This window comes from Panulirus ornatus, chromosome 11 (assembly GCF_036320965.1).
Source record: "Panulirus ornatus isolate Po-2019 chromosome 11, ASM3632096v1, whole genome shotgun sequence".
NCBI classification, from domain to species: domain Eukaryota; kingdom Metazoa; phylum Arthropoda; class Malacostraca; order Decapoda; family Palinuridae; genus Panulirus; species Panulirus ornatus.
In genome coordinates, this window is record NC_092234.1 from 59,220,333 (window position 1) to 59,241,459 (window position 21,127).

Below are 21,127 nucleotides of genomic sequence, written 5' to 3' on the forward strand. Positions count from 1 at the left end.
TCTTCCTACACGTACACATGCCTTACATCCTCGATAAAAACTTTTCACTGCTTCTAACAACTTTCCTCCCACACCATATATTCTTAATACCTTCCACAGGGCATCTCTATCAACTCTATCATATGCCTTCTCCAGATCCATAAATGCTACATAGAAATCCATTTGCTTTTCTAAGTATTTCTCACATACATTCTTCAGAGCAAACACCTGATCCACACATCCTCTACCACTTCTGAAACCACACTGCTCTTCCCCAATCTGATGCTCTGTGCATGCCTTCACCCTCAATCAATACCCTCCCATATAATTTCCCAGGAATACTCAACAAACTTATACCTCTGTAATTTGAGCACTCACTTTTATCCCCTTTGCCTTTGTACAATAGCACTATGCACACATTTCGCCAATCCTCAGGCACCTTACCATGAGTCATACATACATTGAATAACCTTACTAACCAGTCAACAATACAGTCATCCCATTTTTTAATAAATTCCACTGCAATACCATCCAAACCCGCCGCCTTGCCGGCTTTCATCTTTTGCAGAGCTTTTACTACCTCTTCTCTGTTTACCAAATCATTCTCCCTAACCCTCTCACTTTGCACATCACCTCGACCAAAACACCCTATATCTGCCACTCCATCATCAAACACATTCAACAAACCTTCAAAATACTCACTCCATCTCCTTCTCACATCACCACTACTTATCACCTCCCCATTAGCCCCCTTCACTGATGTTCCCATTTGTTCCCTTGTCTTACGCACTTTATTTACCTCCTTCCAAAACATCTTTTTATTCTCCCTAAAATTTAATGATACTCTCTCACTCCAACTCTCATTTGCCCTCTTTTTCACCTCTTGCACCTTTCTCTTGACCTCTTGCCTCTTTCTTTTATACATCTCCCAGTCATTTGCATTATTTCCCTGCAAAAATCGTCCAAATGCCTATCTCTTCTCTTTCACTAATAATCTTACTTCTTCATCCCACCACTCACTACCCTTTCTAATCTGCCCACCTTCCATGCTTCTCATGCCACAAGCATCTTTTGCGCAAGCCATCACTGCTTCCCTAAATACATCCCATTCCTCCCCCACTCCCCTATGTCCTTTGTTCTCACCTTTTTCCATTCTGTACTCAGTCTCTCCTGGTACTTCCTTACACAAGTCTCCTTCCCAAGCTCACTTACTCTCACCACTCTTTTCACCCCAACATTCTCTCTTCTTTTCTGAAAACCTCTACAAATCTTCACCTTCGCCTCCACAAGATAATGATCAGACATCCCTCCAGTTGCACCTCTCAGCGCATTAACATCCAAAAGTCTCTCTTTCGCGTGCCTATCAATTAACACGTAATCCAATAATGCTCTCTGGCCATCTCTCCCACTTACATATGCATACTTATGTATATCTCTCTTTTTAAACCAGGTATTCCCAATCACCAGTCCTTTCTCAGCACATAAATCTACAAGCTCTTCACCATTTCCATTTACAACACTGAACACCCAATGTACACCAATTATTCCCTCAACTGCCACATTACTCACCTTTGCATTCAAATCACTCATCACTATAACCCAGTCTCGTGCATCAAGACTACTAACACACTCACTTATCTGCTCCCAAAACACTTGCCTCTCATGATCTTTCTTCTCATGCCCAGGTGTATATGCACCAATAATCACCCATCTCTCTCCATCCACCTTCAGTTTTACCCATATCAATCTAGAGTTTACTTTCTTACACTCTATCACATACTCCCACCACTCCTGTTTCAGGAGTGGTGCTACTCCTTCCCTTGCTCTTGTCCTCTCACTAACCCCTGACTTTACTCCCAAGACATTCCCAAACCACTCTTCCCCTTTACCCTTGAGGTACTCAATATATTTGTTAATCAACTCACAAAAATGTGTTATCTGAATATGCTCTAAAGCTTACCTTGAATAGCTGTAAGGCATGCTCAATCATGAAGGCAACAGCAATGCTTAATGTTCCTGACTGGTACTGCAGATCATTAGGTGTCATCTGAAAAGCAACAGGCAATAAAGATATTTAGTATCACTAAAGATGCTAATTCAGACTTCAATGTTGTTCAGCCATCATAACAACAAGTCCTAAAAATTTAGATAAGCTTGTTCTCTATCATTTTCATATCTTCACACCCAGTTTACCCTACTTTTCTGCAACATCCTACAACAACTCATTTTAGTTATAAAAATCCTCAAAAATAGTTTCATCCTATACCTATTTCAATTCATTGCTTTCATTTAACAACTTCATTTTACTGTGTTCTACTGAACTAAAATCATATTACTTTGTTAACCCATTCTCATAATGCATAAATCAGCTCAAAAACAATAGTTGCCTTACAATAGTTCAAATGCCATAACACTGGTGTCATAAGTAAATATCCAGAAATGTTGCATTACATTCTCTAACTTAACAAGTTGTGCCTACAAACTAAAGCATGTGTTGGTATTCTCAAATATTCCAACATTCACTGTTCAATCCACCCATACCAATTATAAGAATGATTAAGGGATTTCTTCCATTTTTCATTTCATGGAAGTCTAGTCACATCTTTAGCCCATTATTTCCGTAGGTATTAGACAGTGTAAAGTATCCACCCAAGGTAGTGATGTCCCAACTTGAAACTTTCTTAAAGTCTTTCTCATAATTGCTCATCTTCCATTCTGTCTCTTTAGAAGGAAACAGGCCAGTCTTAACATGCCTCTATATGTACAATATATCTCTCCAGGTCTTTCATATTTCCTATCTTCATATTCTTTCTCCTCCTTTCCCATTTCTCAATATAGTTCACTATATTCAAACATGGAATTGTCCAATATGCTTACTGCCTCTAGTTCCAGCATCATAGAATGCAAGGAATCTTGATAGTTCTACATGTCTCCATTGCTTAGAGGGAGGCTCTCAAGCAGTAATAGGCATGACCTCTTTTTCCATTCATTTCATTGATGAAGGCAATCTTTCTAGTTACCTTTTTTCAAATGAATTTCTCTCAAAGGACCAACAGTCTAGTGATATTTTCATTAAATCATTACTTGCGTATCTACAACTGTAACACTCAAACATGATTCAACTACAAAGAAGTATGTGAGTATTTCATGACCAACCCAGCTGTTTATGGGCAAGATGGCATGGTATTGCAGTGGAATTTATCAATAAAGGGGGTGACTGTGTTGTTGATTGGGCAGTAAGGATATTCAATGTATGTATGGATCATGGTGAAGTGCCTGAGGATTAGCGGAATGCATGCATAGCGCCATTGTACGAAGGCAAGGGGGATAAAGGTAAGTGTTCAAAGTAGAGAGGCATAAGTTTGTTGAGTATTCCTGGGAAATTATGTGGGAGGGTATTGATTGAGAGGGTGAGAGCATGTACAGAGCATCAGATTGGGGAAGAGCAGTGTGGTTTCAGAAGTGGTAGAGGATGTTTGGATCAGGTGTTTCCTTCGAAGAATGTGAGAAATACTTACAAAAACAGTTGGATTTGTATGTAGCATTTATGGATTTGGAGAAGGCATATGACAGGGTTGATAGAGATGCTTTGTGGAGGGTTTTAAGAGTATATAGTGTGAGAAGTAAGTTGCCAGAAGCAGTGAATAGTTTTTATTGAGGATGTAAGGCATGTATATGAGTAGGAAGAGAGGAAAGTGATTGGTTCTCAGTGAATGTCAGTTTGCAGCAGGGGTGCGTGATGTCTCCATGGTTGTTTAATTTGTTTATGGAAGGGGTGGTTAGGGAGGTGAATGCTGGAATTATGGAAAGAGGGGCAAGTATGCAGTCTGTTGTGGATGAGAGGGCTTGGGAAGTGAGTCAGTTGTTCGCTGATGATACAGCACTGGTGGCTGATTCAGGTCAGAAACAGCAGAGGTTAGTGACTGAGTTTGGTAAAGTGTGTGAAAGAAGAAAGTTGAGACTAAATGTGAATAAGAGCAAGGTTATCAGGTTCAGTTGGGTTGAGGGACAAGTTTATTGGGAGGTAAGTTTAAATGGAGAAAAACTGGAGGAAATGAAGTGTTTTAGATAGCTAGGGGTGGATTTAGCAGCAAATGGAACCATGGAAGTGGAAGAGAGTCACAGAGTGAGGGAGAGGGCAAAGATTCGGGGAGCATTGAAAAATGTGTTGAAGCGTTGAAGAATATGTTGAAGGCAAGAACGTAATCTCGGAGAGCAAAAATGGGAATGTTTAAAGAAATAATGGTTCCAACAAATATGTATGGTTGCAAGGCATGGGATATAGATAAGGTTGTGCAGAAGAGGGTGAATGTGTTAGAAATAAAATGTTTGAGGACAATATGTAGTGTGAGGTGGTTTGATCGAGTAAGTAATGAAAAGGTAAGAGGGATGTGTGGTAATAAAAAGAATGTGATTGAGAGAGCAGAAGAGGGTGTGTTGAAATGGTCTGGACACATAGAGAGAATGAGTAAGGAAAGATTGACAAAGAGGATACATGTGTCAGAAGTGGAGGGATCAAGGAGAAGCATAAGACCAAACTGAAGATAGAAGGATGGAGTGAAAAAAATTTTGAGCGATTGGGGCCTGAACATACAGGAGGGTGAAAGACGTGCAAGGAATAGAGTGAATCAGGACGACGTGGTATACCAGGGTCGATGTGCTGTCAATGGACTGAACCAGGGCTTGAAGTGTCCAGGGTAAACCATGGAAAGGTCTGTGGGGCCAGGATGTGGAAAGGGAGCTGTGGTTTCAGTTCATTACACAAGAAAGCTTGAGAATGAATGTGAATGAATGTGGCCTTTGATGTCTTTTCCTCGCGCTACCTTGTTTTTTTTGCAAGTGTGTGTGTGTGTGTGTGTGTGTGTGTGTGTGTGTGTGTGTGTGTGTGTGTGTGTGTGTGTGTGTGGTGGCGGCACGAATGTATGAATATGTACATATGTATATATCTGTGTATGTATATGTATGTATATTTGCGTGTATGGGCGTTCATGTATACATATGTGTATATGAATGGTTGGGCCATTCTTCATCCGTTTCCTTGTGCTACCTCACTGATGTGGGAAACAGCGATTAAGTATAATAAATAAAACATAAAAAATAAGATTTATCTTCCATTTACTAACATTTTTCTTTGCTTTAACTACTGGTTTCCAAACTTCACAACATTCTTTAGCTACTAAATTCCTTCCAAGAGGCTGTGACATCTTCTCATCCTCAGATATTAACATACAACACTTGAAATGTTTAAAGTCCCCTCACATAGTTGGAAGGTGACTGGAGGCCTCATGTTTTCCATTCTTAATGGTCTGAAGCAAATAATCAACAATACTCATATTCCACACTTTGCATAACAGCTCTTACAACATTCCATATGCGTATCTGAACTCTAATCCTTTGTGCCAGAGCAATTTTGTTCCAAGGTAGTTCATCTGGCCACACTCTTGTAAATGACTCTCTTTAATGCAGCTCCTACAAGTGCACTATCACAAATATCCTTTTCTTATTTTCCTTGGTATGACACCTGTTCTCCTTGAGCAATGTTTCTATCTCTATTGAACATACAGTTAACATTACAAAAATGCAGGAACATAAACCCTCTTCCTCTACATCTACCTCTTCTTACGAACCATAGTTCAACAAATACTGTTCAAGGATCAATGGTCGATGGACACAAAAACTCTTTATTCTTCAATAAATTCAGTTTTCATCTCCACTTGAAATCACTGCTTATAGAAAATAATTAAGGTGCAGCTTTATTCAAAAGGAGTGCAAAATCTCTCCTCTTTTCCTTAGGTTGGTCTTTCTGACTTTTCATCAAAAACACCTAAAAGACTTAAGAGAAATTCTGTTGCTCTACCTCTTTCACTTTTCTGTTCCAAAAGCACTATAGATGGCTCTCCTACTGTCAAAGCAGCTTTTTTCAGTTCTCTTTTCTCTTGACTTCACTTTTAGCAGCTCTTACACTTCCTCAGCCCCTGGTGCAGCACTTACTAAACCTGTGCCCCTCTCTATAATCATTCTTTGTGCTGTCCAAAAGACATCTATTTTTCTAGACACATGCAGGGCATATAAAACATATGGCATCATTCCTCATATTCTGCAGGAATGTGCTTTGGAATTTGGGTTGAGCTTGCTCGTCTGTTTTGCTGTCATGTAGAAACCAAACTCTTCCTTCTGGGAAACATGCACTGCTACACTCCACCCCAAAGATGAGTGATCACTTCAAACCTTCCAACTACTATCCTACTTCTCTGACTTCTACTATTCCCAAAGCCTTTGAATTTCTCCCTAATTCCAATTTCCTTTAGCATAAACCTTAGTCTTCTCTTTGATCAAAAGACGGCTTTTGCTAGACAAGATCTACCAGTGGTGTCCTGTCCATTGTCACTTAGGTTTGGTCATCCTCTTGAACAGATTTTGGGGAATCCTATGTTGTAGTACTCAAGACCCCAAAAACTTTAGAAAGAGTGCTTTCCTTATTAGTCTATTCTCTTTCATCCTGTTCTTTCACATCTACAGTAACTTCCTGGCTGGTCTATTTCTATCTGTAACAAGTGATTGATGGTGTTACTGAATTCTGCACCATACAACTTGAGGTTATATGGTGCATGAAGTAACTTTTGGCAAGCTGATGAAACAGATCTAGCTTCAAAGGAGTCAATCTTGTCCCTGATACTGAGTGTAGTGCAGCCTTGAGCTGCACAAGCCCTAGAAAAGAGGTCAATGGGTAACATCAGTACCCTCTCAGAAAGGGACCCTGGTGTAACTATAAATAAATGAATAAAAATAATCTGTTGTATCTTGGGATTCTCTCCTGTCTCGTCCCCCCACATCAACAACCTCCTTTCTTACATGAAAATATGCTGAAGACTCAATATCATGTTCCTCTACTTTTAAATTTGCTCTTTCTCTTACCTGGTTTCCACACCATCTCATCACAAGTGCATCCACCAACTCAGATTTAGAGAGGATTTTTCAAAGAAAAATATAACCTTGTTTCTTCCTACATCTGAAGCTGACATTTGATGGCTCTTCTATTACTTCACACAATAAAAAATTGATTAACATCAAATCTGCTTTGAAAACCAGACATTACACAAATATGTAAGTTTACCTCAAGGATATTGGGTTTCCTATTCAAAGGCCAATGAATCTTTCCTCCTTAGCAGTTGTTCTAATTATACAAAGGACTGATTCATTGCTGCACAGCACACTGTTGTCATATCTATGAATAGCTCTTGCTTTATATATCTAAGTGAGAGCTGTGTTTAAAGAAATCCCACTTGTCTTTCCCTTCTCTAAACATTAATTCAGTTTCGGCTCCAAAGAACTAGCTACCTATGTGTCTCTGCCATTAGCTAAAGCACTTAATACTCAGCAAGCCCCAACATTATATGATTACTGTGTAGCCAATGATAACTTAGGCATGTTCTCATGTGATATGTTTGTCTTTCTACACTGCTGTGCTCTAAAACTCTACATCTTTCCTAACAGCTACAAACTGCTCCTTTGAAAAATGAAGATTTTCCACTTCAACGTCTTGTTTTTACTTAAATTTTTTACCCCTTTAGCTAAGTTCTATGGTTTAATGAAGTCCTAACCCCAGTGAGGACTTTTTTCTACACCAGGATCCTTTGAGGAAAAAAATCCTTCTATAGATCAGATTTCTTTTCCAATGCACTTTTTTCTTTAAAGTAAAATGCATGCCTAAATTTGCCCCGGTGCTTTTTTTAAATACATCATTTTACTTTCCCTCAACACTACTCATTGTCTTTTACTTGACTATTATGTCCCAAGAACTTCTACCTGTCTTCATGGAAAAATGAGGATATGAAAACAGAATCTGAGTTTGGGTACATACTTTTCGTGGACACAAAATATGAGGAGCAAACATGGAGCCTAAATTTACTGCTGATATAAGGTAAATTTACTTCTACCTATCTTAATGGAAAAATGAGGATATGAAAATGGAATCTTAGTTTGGGTACATACTTTTCGTGGACACAAAATATGAGGAGCAAACATGGTGCCTAAATTTACTGCTGACATAAGGTTTAGCTTCTGATGAGCTGCAACTCGATGAAGTAGGATGAGTACATCATGTAATAACTGATAGTTTTCTGGTGGCAGGAGTAAAAATAGGAGGCGAAGGGCTTTGATCTGACGAGCATGAGTAACTTCCTTCTCATCATGGCTCAAGTTTGACTGGATCATCTCTGTGGAACGGAAACTACATGATCATTTGTCCTCTTCATTTTACCATAGTGTCCTGAGCTATACTATGAAGTTTCCCATGAGGCAATAACAGCAATATACAAATATACAGATAAAACCATATGCCTAATTACATTTAGCAAATGGGAACTTCAGTGAAGGGCGCAAATGGGGAGGTGATAACAAGTAGTGGTGATGTGAGAAGATGGAGTGAGTATTTTGAAGGTTTGTTGAATGTGTTTGATGATAGAGTGGCAGATATAGGGTGTTTTGGTCGAGGTGGTGTGCAAAGTGAGAGGGGTAGGCAAAATGATTTGGTAAACAGAGAAGAGGTAGTAAAAGCTTTGTGGAAGATGAAAGCCGGCAAGGCAGCAGGTTTGGATGGTAATGCAGTGGAATTTATTAAAAAAGGGGGTGACTGTATTGCTGACTGGTTGGTAAGGTTATTTAATGTATGTATGACTCATGGTGAGGTGCCTGAGGATTGGCGGAATGCGTGCATAGTGCCATTGTACAAAGGCAAAGGGGATAAGAGTGAGTGCTCAAATTACAGAGGTATAAGTTTGTTGAGTATTCCTGGTAAATTCTATGGGAGGGTATTGATTGAGAGGGTGAAGGCATGTACAGAGCATCAGACTGGGGAAGAGCAGTGTGGTTTCAGAAGTGGTAGAGGATGTGTGGATCAGGTGTTTGCTTTGAAGAATGTATGTGAGAAATACTTAGAAAAGCAAATGGATTTCTATGTAGCATTTATGGATCTGGAGAAGGTATATGATAGAGTTGATAGAGATGCTCTGTGGAAGGTATTAAGAATATATGGTGTGGGAGGCAAGTTGTTAGAAGCAGTGAAAAGTTTTTATCGAGGATGTAAGGCATGTGTACGTGTAGGAAGAGAGGAAAGTGATTGGTTCTCAGTGAATGTAGGTTTGCGGCAGGGGTGTGTGATGTCTCCATGGTTGTTTAATTTGTTTATGGGTGGGGTTGTTAGGGAGGTGAATGCAAGAGTTTTGGAAAGAGGGGCAAATATGAAGTCTGTTGGGGATGAGAGAGCTTGGGAAGTGAGTCAGTTGTTGTTCGCTGATGATACAGCGCTGGTGGCTGATTCATGTGAGAAACTGCAGAAGCTGGTGACTGAGTTTGGTAAAGTGTGTGAAAGAAGAAAGTTAAGAGTAAATGTGAATAAGAGAAAGGTAATTAGGTACAGTAGGGTTGAGGGTCAAGTCAATTGGGAGGTAAGTTTGAATGGAGAAAAACTGGAGGAAGTAAAGTGTTTTAGATATCTGGGAGTGGATCTGGCAGCGGATGGAACCATGGAAGTGGAAGTGGATCATAGGGTGGGGGAGGGGGCGAAAATCCTGGGAGCCTTGAAGAATGTGTGGAAGTCAAGAACATTATCTCGGAAAGCAAAAATGGGTATGTTTGAAGGAATAGTGGTTCCAACAATGTTGTATGGTTGCGAGGCGTGGGCCATGGATAGAGTTGTGCGCAGGAGGATGGATGTGCTGGAAATGAGATGTTTGAGGACAATGTGTGGTGTGAGGTGGTTTGATCGCGTAAGTAACGTAAGGGTAAGAGAGATGTGTGGAAATAAAAAGAGCGTGGTAGAGAGAGCAGAAGAGGGTGTTTTGAAATGGTTTGGGCACATGGAGAGAATGAGTGAGGAAAGATTGACCAAGAGGATATATGTGTCGGAGGTGGAGGGAACGAGAAGTGGGAGACCAAATTGGAGGTGGAAAGATGGAGTGAAAAAGATTTTGTGTGATTGGGGCCTGAACATGCAGGAGGGTGAAAGGAGGGCAAGGAATAGAGTGAATTGGATCGATGTGGTATACCAGGGTTGACGTGCTGTCAGTGGATTGAATCAGGGCACGTGAAGCGTCTGGGGTAAACCATGGAAAGCTGTGTAGGTATGTATATTTGTGTGTGTGGACGTATGTATATACATGTGTATGGGGGTGGGTTGGGCCATTTCTTTTGTCTGTTTCCTTGCGCTACCTCACAAACGCGGGAGAAAAAAAAAAAACTAGTACTTTCTAATTATGTGGTTATACTGTATGGTAAACAAAAGCTAGGTTATCAGGTTTAGCAGGGCAGGCAGACAAATCAGATGGGGTGTCAGTTCAACTGAAGAACATTTGGAGGAAGTGAAATGTTTTAGATACCTGGGAGTGGACACGGCAGCAAATGGAACCATGAAAGCAAAAGTGTCATTGGGTGGGTGAGGGGGCAAAGGTTTTTGGAGCATTGAGGATTGTGTGGAAAGAGAGGCTGTTACCTAGGAGGGCAAAAATGGGTATGATTGGAGGTATAGTAGTCAAAAGGTTGTTGCCAGTACGTGAGGCATGGGCTATAGATGAGAATATGCAGAGGAGGGAGGATGTGTTAGAAAAAAGTATGAAGACAGTATATGGTGAGAATTGGTTTGATAGAGAGAGAGAGAGAGAGAGAGAGGGGGGGGGGATTACTTGCAGGGAAGGTGTGCATGTAACTGGCAGTTGTACAAAAGAAAGCAGCAAAACTAGCAAGGCATAGGGGCTCAAAAACAAAACAAATTAAGAGATGGGGTGAATGAGTATCAGCAAACTTCAGGGAAAGAAAAAAAGAAAAAAAATGTAAGGTTAATTTTTTGAGAAAAACAGCAGAACAAAAGGAAACCAGTGAAGGGGGCAAAGGGGGAAGCTGTAACAAGCAAAAATGAGGAGAAGAAAAGATGGAGTGCATCTTTTGAAGGACGGTTAAATGTGTTTGATGATAGGATGGCAGATGTGGGATGTTTTTAATATAAAGGTAAGCAAAGTAAATGAGTTCTGGAGAGTGGCTTGGCGAAAAAAGAAGAGTTGAAAGCCTTGCTTAAGAAAAAGTGCAGCAAAGTGTTTGGAGTGGATGGGATTACATGTGAATTTCTTAAGATGGGATGACGGTGATGTTGACTGGTTAGTTACGATTTTCAAAATATGATGGCTTTTGGTGAGGCGCTGGTTTTACCACACTCCACCCACCAGAGGTTATACCACTTGTGAAAAGTCCCCTTTAGTAAGAGTGTAACATTGAGTACAGTCTTGTAAAAGAACTTCTCACTCCAAAGGAGTCTACATTTCCCTACAACTGGAAATAGCACAGACTTGGCTGCAGTAGTCCTTAGAATGGTCTGGGGTAACACCAGCATTTTTCCACAGAAATCGATCCTAGGGTAATAATAAATGAATAAAAATTGATGAGGTGCCTGTGGATTGAGGGAATACCCATATAGTGCCATTCTAATGAAGGGGGAAAATGTAAATATTCAAATTACAAGTTATAGTCTGCTGAGTGTACTTGGAAAACTGTATGGGAGAGTTGTGAATGAGAAGGTGGTGACATAGGGAAAGCTTCAGATTAAGGAGGAACAATGTGGCTTCACTAGTGGTAAAGGATGTGTGGATCAAATGTTTCCTTTGAGGAATGTGTGCAAGAAATACTGTGAGATACATGTACGTGTGAGGCATTTATGGAAAAAAAAAAAGCAGAAGATTGGGTTGATATAAATGCTTTGTGCAAGTTGTTGCAAATATATGGTGTGGGAGGAAAGCTGCTAAAATCTGTGAACTTCTATCAAGAGAGTAAGTTGTATGCTTGTGTAGTTGGGTAAGTGGTTTAAGGTGAAGGAGGGTATGTGGCAGGGGTGTGATAACATCATAGCTGTTTATGAATGGAGAGACAAGGGCAGTGAAAACAAGGGTCTTACAGCAAGGAGCTCGTATGCAGTCTGTTGGGATGCGAGGGCCAGGTAAGTCAGCTATTCGCTGATTACAGAGAGCTTGTGGCAGATTGGAGTCAGAAACTGCAGAAACTTGTTTGAAAGGATTAAGTTGAGAATAAATGTAAATAAAAACCATGGTCATACAGTTTAGCACTAAAGAAAGACAGGATATTTGAAGTGTGAGTTTGAATGAAGAGGCGTGAAAAGGGTTGATCGAATAAGAAATGATAGGGTAAGAGAGAGGTGTGGTTGCTAAAGCAGAATCTATGAGAGAGCTGAAGAGGGTATGCTTAAATGGTTGGGAAAAGGATGCCTAAGAGGGTATTCATGCCAGAATTGGAGGGAAAAAGGAAAAGTGGGAAACCAAGAAGAAGGCAGAAGGATGGAGTGAAAAATGCTTTGAGTGTTTGAGGCCTGAACATGTAGGTGGGTGTGAAGTGCACAAGGGATAGGGCAAATTGGAGTGATGTGGTATATAGGATTCAATGTGCTCTCAATGGGCTGAACTAGGCACACTTAGCAGTCAATGGAAACCATAGATCATTGGGACCTGCTTGTGGACAGGGGCTGTAGTTTCGGTGCATTATACATGACAACTAAAGATTGGATATAAGTGAATAATGCCATTTCTTCATCTGTCCCTGACACTACCTCACTAATGCAGGAAACAGTGAACATGTGTGAAAAAATTATGTTACAGGGATACCCTGTTAAACACTTAAAATGTATTCCTAGAGAGATAGCTTTCAATGAATCAACTTTCAGTGAGGTCACTATAATATATGTCATATGGAGATACATTTCTGACAGCATGTTTCTCATCAACTAGTTACACCCATTTTCACCTCCAAAGTAATACATTTCCTCACCACTTTTGGTGAATTTCTAGCACTATCACTTGTGAAACTTTTTCCAGACATTATGGATACAGATAATTTAAAAATATTCTTTAAATGATGAATGAAGCGAGTGATACATCAAGAGTTCACATGCACGTGTAAAGTGAAGAAGCACAAAAAGCGAAGCACTGACTGATCCAAAGCACGCTGTATATGTCACTTGTCACTGGTTAGCAAACCTATAATAATGATGGATACAACCGTCTCAACTAAGTTCACAATTTTTCACTAAATCAGAACTAAAAAAAAAGCTAATAACTCTATACCAAAATCAGCTTTTGACAGGGATGTTTTCAATGGGATATCCCTGTGTCCCTTGCCAACCACAGGCGTTATGTTCCAGTAAGATCATTTGATTAACAAATACCATACTTAGTAAGGCACGTAAGGCACAAGGCCTATGGGAAACTGAGAGTTAGGGAGAGTACCCTAACATTGCCAAGATTGCTAAACCTTTAAACATACAAATAATTACATATAACTCCACCCACTGCTTAATATGATCATGGTTCCATCCACTACCATATCCATTTGCAGGTTCCTTAAACACTTCACTTCCTTCAGGTCCTTTCCATTTAATTTTTTTTTCTATTTTGCTTTGTCGCTGTCTCCCGCGCTTGCGAGGTAGCACAAGGAAACAGACGAAAGAAATGGCCTAACCCACCCCCATACACATGTATATACATACACGTCCACACACGCAAATACACATACCCATACATCTCAATGTACACATATATACACACACAGACACATACATATATACACATGCACACACTTCACACTGTCTGCCCCCATTAACTCCCATCGCCACCTCACCACACATGGAATAACATCCCCCTCCCCCATAATGCGTGCACAGTAGTGCTAGGAAAAGACAACAAAGGCCCCATTCGTTCACACTCAGTCTCTAGCTATCATGCAATAATGCCCGAAACCACAGCTCCCTTTCCACATCCAGGCCCCACACAACTTTCCATGGTTTACCCCAGACACTTCACATGCCCTGATTCAATCCATTGGCAGCATGTCGACTCCGGTATACCACATCGATCCAATTCACTCTATTCCTTGCCTGCCTTTCACCCTCCTGCATGTTCAGGCCCCGATCACTCAAAATCTTTTTCACTCCATCTTTCCACCTCCAATTTGGTCTCCCACTTCTCGTTCCCTCCACCTCCGACACATATATCCTCTTGGTCAATCTGTCCTCACTCATTCTCTCCATGTGCCCAAACCATTTCAAAACACCCTCTTCTGCTCTCTCAACCACACTCTTTTTATTAACACACATCTCTCTTACCCTTACATTACTTACTCGATCAAACCACCTCACAACACATATTGTCCTCAAACATCTCATTTCCAGCACATCCACCCTCCTGCACACAACTCTATCCATAGCCCACGCCTCGCAACTATACAACATTGTTGGAACCACTATTCCTTCAAACATAACCATTTTTGCTTTCCGAGATAATGTTCTCAACTTCCACACATTCTTCAAGGCTCCCAGGATTTTCGCCCCCTCCCCCACCCTATGATCCACCTCCGCTTCCATGGTTCCATCCGCTGCCAGATCCACTCCCAGATATCTAAAACACTTTACTTCCTCCAGTTTTGCTCCATTCAAACTTACCTCCCAATCGGCTTGACCCTCAACCCTACTGTACCTAATAACCTGGCTCTTATTCACATTTACTCTTAACTTTCTTTTTTCACACACTTTACCAAACTCAGTCACCAGCTTCTGCAGTTTCTCACATGAATCAGCCACCAGCGCTGTATCATCAGCGAACAACAACTGACATCTTTTTATCCTCTATAAAATTTAATGATACTCTCTCACTCCAACTCTCATTTGCCCTCTTTTTCACCTCTTGCACCTTTCTCTTGACCTCCTGTCTCTTTCTTTTATACATCTCCCACTCATTTGCATTTTTTCCCTGCAAAAATCGTCCAAATGCCTCTCTCTTCTCTTTCACTAATAATCTTACTTCTCCATCCTACCACTCACTACCCTTTCTAATCAACCCACCTCCCACACTTCTCATGCCACAAGCATCTTTTGCGCAAGCCATCACTGCTTCCCTAAATACGTCCCATTCCTCCCCCACTCCTCTTACCTCCTTTGTTCTCACCTTTTTCCATTCTGTACTCAGTCTCTCCTGGTACTTCCTCACACAAGTCTCCTTCCCAAGCTCACTTTCTCTCACCATCCTCTTCACCCCAACATTTTCTCTTCTTTTCTGAAAACCCATACAAACTTCACCTTTGCCTCCACAAGATAATGATCAGACATCCCTCCAGTTGCACCTCTCAGCACATTAACATCCAAAAGTCTCTCTTTCGCACGCCTGTCAAAACGTAATCCAATAACGCTCTCTGGGCATCTTTCCTACTTACATACGTATACTTTCCATTTAAACTCATACTAAAACTATCCTGTTTGATCTCCCTGCTGCACCTCATTACTTTAATAATTTATTTTTCATATTTATGTATCATACTTTGTTGCTGTCTCCCACGTCAGCAAGGTAGCGCAAGGAAACAGACAAAAGATTGGCCCAACCTACCCACATACACATGTATATACATACACGTCCACACACACACATATACATACCTATACCTTTAAAAAGCGAGATATACATAAGTATACTTATGTAAGCAGGAGAGATGGCCAGAGAGCGTTATTGGATTACGTGTTAATTGACAGGCGTGCGAAAGAGAGACTTTTGGATGTTAATGTGCTGAGAGGTGCAACTGGAGGGATGTCTGATCATTATCTTGTGGAGGCTAAGGTGAAGATTAGTATGGGTTTTCAGAAAAGAGGAGTGAATGTTGGGGTGAAGAAGGTGGTGAGAGTAAGTGAGCTTGGGAAGGAGACCTGTGTGGGGAAGTACCAGGAGAGACTGTGTACAGAATGGAAAAAGGTGAGAACAATGGAAGTAAGGGGAGTGGGGGAGGAATGGGATGTATTTAGGGAATCAGTGATGGATTGCGCAAAAGATGCTTGTGGCATGAGAAGAGTGGGAGGTGGGCTGTTTAGAAAGGGTAGTGAGTGGTGGGATGAAGAAGTAAGAGTATTAGTGAAAGAGAAGAGAGAGGCATTTGGACGATTTTTGCAGGGAAAAAATGCAATTGAGTGGGAGAAGTATAAAAGAAAGAGACAGAAGGTCAAGAGAAAGGTGCAAGAGGTGAAAAAAAGGGCAAATGAGAGTTGGGGTGAGAGACTATCAGTAAATTTTAGGGAGAATAAAAAGATGTTCTGGAAGGAGGTAAATAGGGTGCGTAAGACAAGGGAGCAAATGGGAACTTCAGTGAAGGGCGTAAATGGGGAGGTGATAACAAGTAGTGGTGATGTGAGAAGGAGATGGAATGAGTATTTTGAAGGTTTGTTGAATGTGTCTGATGACAGAGTGGCAGATATAGGGTGTTTTGGTCGAGGTGGTGTGCAAAGTGAGAGGGTTAGGGAAAATGATTTGGTAAACAGAGAAGAGGTAGTAAAAGCTTTGCGGAAGATGAAAGCCGGCAAGGCAGCAGGTTTGGATGGTATTGCAGTGGAATTTATTAAAAAAGGGGGTGACTGTATTGTTGACTGGTTGGTAAGGTTATTTAATGTATGTATGACTCATGGTGAGGTGCCTGAGGATTGGCGGAATGCGTGCATAGTGCCATTGTACAAAGGCAAAGGGGATAAGAGTGAGTGCTCAAATTACAGAGGTATAAGTTTGTTGAGTATTCCTGGTAAACTATATGGGAGGGTATTGATTGAGAGGGTGAAGGCATGTACAGAGCATCAGATTGGGGAAGAGCAGTGCGGTTTCAGAAGTGGTAGAGGATGTGTGGATCAGGTGTTTGCTTTGAAGAATGTATGTGAGAAATACTTAGAAAAGCAAATGGATTTGTATGTAGCATTTATGGATCTGGAGAAGGCATATGATAGAGTTGATAGAGATGCTCTGTGGAAGGTATTAAGAATATATGGTGTGGGAGGCAAGTTGTTAGAAGCAGTGAAAAGTTTTTATCGAGGATGTAAGGCATGTGTACGTGTAGGAAGAGAGGAAAGTGATTGGTTCTCAGTGAATGTAGGTTTGCGGCAGGGGTGTGTGATGTCTCCATGGTTGTTTAATTTGTTTATGGATGGGGTTGTTAGGGAGGTAAATGCAAGAGTCCTGGAAAGAGGGGCAAGTATGAAGTCTGGTTGGGGATGAGAGAGCTTGGGAAGTGAGTCAGTTGTTGTTCGCTGATGATACAGCGCTGGTGGCTGATTCATGTGAGAAACTGCAGAAGCTGGTGACTGAGTTTGGTAAAGTGTGTGGAAGAAGAAAGTTAAGAGTAAATGTGAATAAGAGCAAGGTTATTAGGTACAGTAGGGTTGAGGGTCAAGTCAATTGGGAGGTGAGTTTGAATGGAGAAAAACTGGAGGAAGTGAAGTGTTTTAGATATCTGGGAGTGGATCTGTCAGCGGATGGAACCATGGAAGCGGAAGTGGATCATAGGGTGGGGGAGGGGGCGAAAATTTTGGGAGCCTTGAAAAATGTGTGGAAGTCGAGAACATTATCTCGGAAAGCAAAAATGGGTATGTTTGAAGGAATAGTGGTTCCAACAATGTTGTATGGTTGCGAGGCGTGGGCTATGGATAGAGTTGTGCGCAGGAGGATGGATGTGCTGGAAATGAGATGTTTGAGGACAATGTGTGGTGTGAGGTGGTTTGATCGAGTAAGTAACGTAAGGGTAAGAGAGATGTGTGGAAATAAAAAGAGCGTGGTTGAGAGAGCAGAAGAGGGTGTTTTGAAATGGTTTGGGCACATGGAGAGAATGAGTGAGGAAAGATTGACCAAGAGGATATATGTGTCGGAGGTGGAGGGAACGAGGAGAAGAGGGAGACCAAATTGGAGGTGGAAAGATGGAGTGAAAAAGATTTTGTGTGATCGGGGCCTGAACATGCAGGAGGGTGAAAGGAGGGCAAGGAATAGAGTGAATTGGAGCGATGTGGTATACAGGGGTTGACGTGCTGTCAGTGGATTGAATCAAGGCATGTGAAGCGTCTGGGGTAAACCATGGAAAGCTGTGTAGGTATGTATATTTGCGTGTGTGGACGTGTGTATGTACGTGTGTATGGGGGTTGGGCCATTTCTTTCGTCTGTTTCCTCGCGCTACCTCGCAAACGCGGGAGACAGCGACAAAGTATAAAAAAAAAAAAAAAAAAAAAAAAAACATTTCAACGTATACATACATATATACATACACTGACATATAGATATATACACATGTACATAATTCATACTTGCTGCCTTTATTCATTCCTGTCGCCACCCTACCACACATGAAATGACAACCCCTTCCCCCCGCATGCACGCAAGGTAGCTCTAGGAAAGACAACAAAGGCCACATTCGTTCACTTTCACTCTCTAGCTGTCATATATAATGCACTGAAACCACAGCTCCCTTTCCACATCCAGGCCCTACAAAACTTTCCATGGTTTACCCCAGATGCTTCACATGCCCTGGTTGACAGCACGCTGAACCCCCCCCCCCCCCCCCCCCCCCCCCCCCCCTCACCCCACCGCTATACCACATCGTTCCAATTCACTCTATTCCTTGCATGCCTTTCACCCTCCTGCATGTTAAGGCCCCAATCGCTCAAAATCTTTTTCATTTCATCCTTCCACCTCCAATTTAGTCTCCCACTTCTCTTTGTTCCCTCCACCTCTGACACATATATCCTCTTGGTCAATCTTTCCTCACTCATTCTCTCACTGTGACCAAACCATTTCAACACACCCTCTTCTGCTCTCCCAACCACACTCATTTTATTACCACACATCTCTCTTACCCTTTCATTACTTATTCGATCAAACCACCTCACACCACATATTGTCCTCAAACATCTCATTTCCAACACATCCACCCTCCTGCGCACAACTCTATCTATAGCCCACGCCTCGCAACCATAAAACATTGTTCATATAACATCATGTTCATGTTAAATCTTAATTTTCTTCATTTACACTTTCTCAAACTCTATTACCAGCCTCTGAGGTTTCCCCCTAAAGTCTGCCACAAGAGCTGTATCACACACAAACAGTAACTGATTTACCTTCCATGCCCCTAAAAATCCAGCATACTGCAGACACCACCCCTTGCTCCAAGATCCTTGCACTTATCTACATCTATAAGCCACATAAAGATACATACTGCTAATACAACAACAAATCCCTGAAACAGATCCATGTTCACTAAGAACCACTCAACTTCCTCCTGCATCTAGCAACTTTTTTTCAGTTATCCCATAAATGATCCACCTTCAACAAGGCATCTCTGTTAATCTTAACATATGCTTTCTCCAGATCCAAAAACATTTGTTACACATTTTCTTCTACCATTTATATAATGGACTAATCCATCCTTGTATGGAGAACCACTCTCACATCTGAGGTGGTTCCAGCTTTGCATCCTTCCTTGGCACAGTTGAGTCGAGAGGATCTGACATAAAATCTCCTACGCTAACTTCAAAACTTGACCTGCTTGCCCTATGCTGCAGTGTATCAAAATCTGAGCCTACCTTTCCCTGCCAAGCCCCACAAACTACTCCATGGTTTACCTTGACCACTTCATAAGCCCTGGTCAAGACCAATGACAACATGCCACATCCCATAAAATACACTGATACCCATTCCTTTCATCACCATGCATGCCTGTTACCCTCCTGATTTTTTGGGCACCCAATACATCAATACCTCCTACACTTTATCCTCTCACCTCTTCAGTCTACCCCTCCCCCTTGATAGCTTTAAATGGCCATTCTTTCTTCACTTATCCTCTCCATATAAGTTAACCACTTCAGTACAAGTTAGTACTCTTGCTCATACAACACTTACAAGCATATCTCTTTCACACACTGTCATTCCTTATGAAATCAACCCACCTTAAATCGCACATCATCCTCAGGTATATGATCTCCATGTTCACCCTCTTCCTTTCAAGGCCCAATGCTCACATCCATAGAAGTCTGTTAGGGGTGCAAAACCTTTAGGCATCTCATCTCTGCCCTGACAGAATGACCTCTCACCCCAAATGCTCTTTGATACACCCACAACCTTTGCCCTCTTCTCCCAACCTACAACTCCTTTCATCTCCCATGTTTCCAATTTTGCCATGTCCACTCCCAAGTACTTAAGGAACTCCACTTGCTCAAAGTCCTTGGCATTCAATCTTACAGTCAAACCATTCTGTTTCATACCTCCCTACTGCACCTTATCATCTCACCTGTTTTGACATGGCTATCCCCATGAGAGAGTTCCAGGAGGTTATGGGCATCAAAAATATAGACGGATAGATACAAATGAATGTAGGTTTGCGGCAGGGGTGTGTGATGTCTCCATGGTTGATTAATTTGTTTATGGATGGGGTTGTTAGGGAGGTAAATGCAAGAGTTTTGGAAAGAGGGGCAAGTATGAAGTCTGTTGGGGATGAGAGAGCTTGGGAAAAGAGTCAGTTGTTGTTCGCTGATGATACAGCGCTGGTGGCTGATTCATGTGAGAAACTGCAGAAGCTGGTGACTGAGTTTGGTAAAGTGTGTGGAAGAAGAAAGTTAAGAGTAAATGTGAATAAGAGCAAGGTTATTAGGTACAGTAGGGTTGAGGGTCAAGTCAACTGGAAGGTAAATTTGAATGGAGAAAAACTGGAGGAAGTGAAGTGTTTTAGATATCTGGGAGTGGATCTGGCAGCGGATGGAACCATGGAAGCGGAAGTGGATCATAGGGTGGGGGAGGGGGCGAAAATTCTGGGGGCCTTGAAGAATGTGTGGAAGTCGAGAACATTATCTCGGAAAGCAAAAATGGGTATATTTGAAGGAATAGTGGTTCCAACAATGTTGTATGGTTGCGAGGCGTGGGCTATGGATAGAGTTGTGCGCAGGAGGATGGATGTGCTGGAAATGAGATGTTTGAGGACAATGTGTGGTGTGAGGTGGTTTGATCGAGTGAGTAACGTAAGGGTAAGAGAGATGTGTGGAAATAAAAAGAGCGTGGTTGAGAGAGCAGAAGAGGGTGTTTTGAAGTGGTTTGGGCACATGGAGAGAATGAGTGAGGAAAGATTGACCAAGAGGATATATGTGTTGGAGGTGGAGGGAACGAGGAGAAGAGGGAGACCAAATTGGAGGTGGAAAGATGGAGTGAAAAAGATTTTGTGTGATCGGGGCCTGAACATGCAGGAGGGTGAAAGGAGGGCAAGGAATAGAGTGAATTGGAGCGATGTGGTATACCAGGGTTGACGTGCTGTCAGTGGA

At 41.6% G+C, this 21,127-nt stretch overlaps 1 protein-coding gene across 4 annotated transcripts in view; it reads right to left on the reverse strand.

The window, feature by feature from the left end:
• The window catches only part of RhoGAP54D (Rho GTPase activating protein at 54D), a 96,004-nt gene that overhangs the window by 46,494 nt on the left and 28,383 nt on the right, over positions 1–21,127 (reverse strand). For all 4 annotated transcript variants that reach the window (XM_071667179.1, XM_071667180.1, XM_071667181.1 and 1 more), the window contains 2 exons: positions 7,972–8,195; positions 1,940–2,026 (listed from right to left, as the gene is read on the reverse strand). In XM_071667179.1, coding sequence (XP_071523280.1) covers positions 1,940–2,026; positions 7,972–8,195 — 311 coding nt within the window. The remainder of the gene's footprint in view (positions 1–1,939; positions 2,027–7,971; positions 8,196–21,127) is intronic.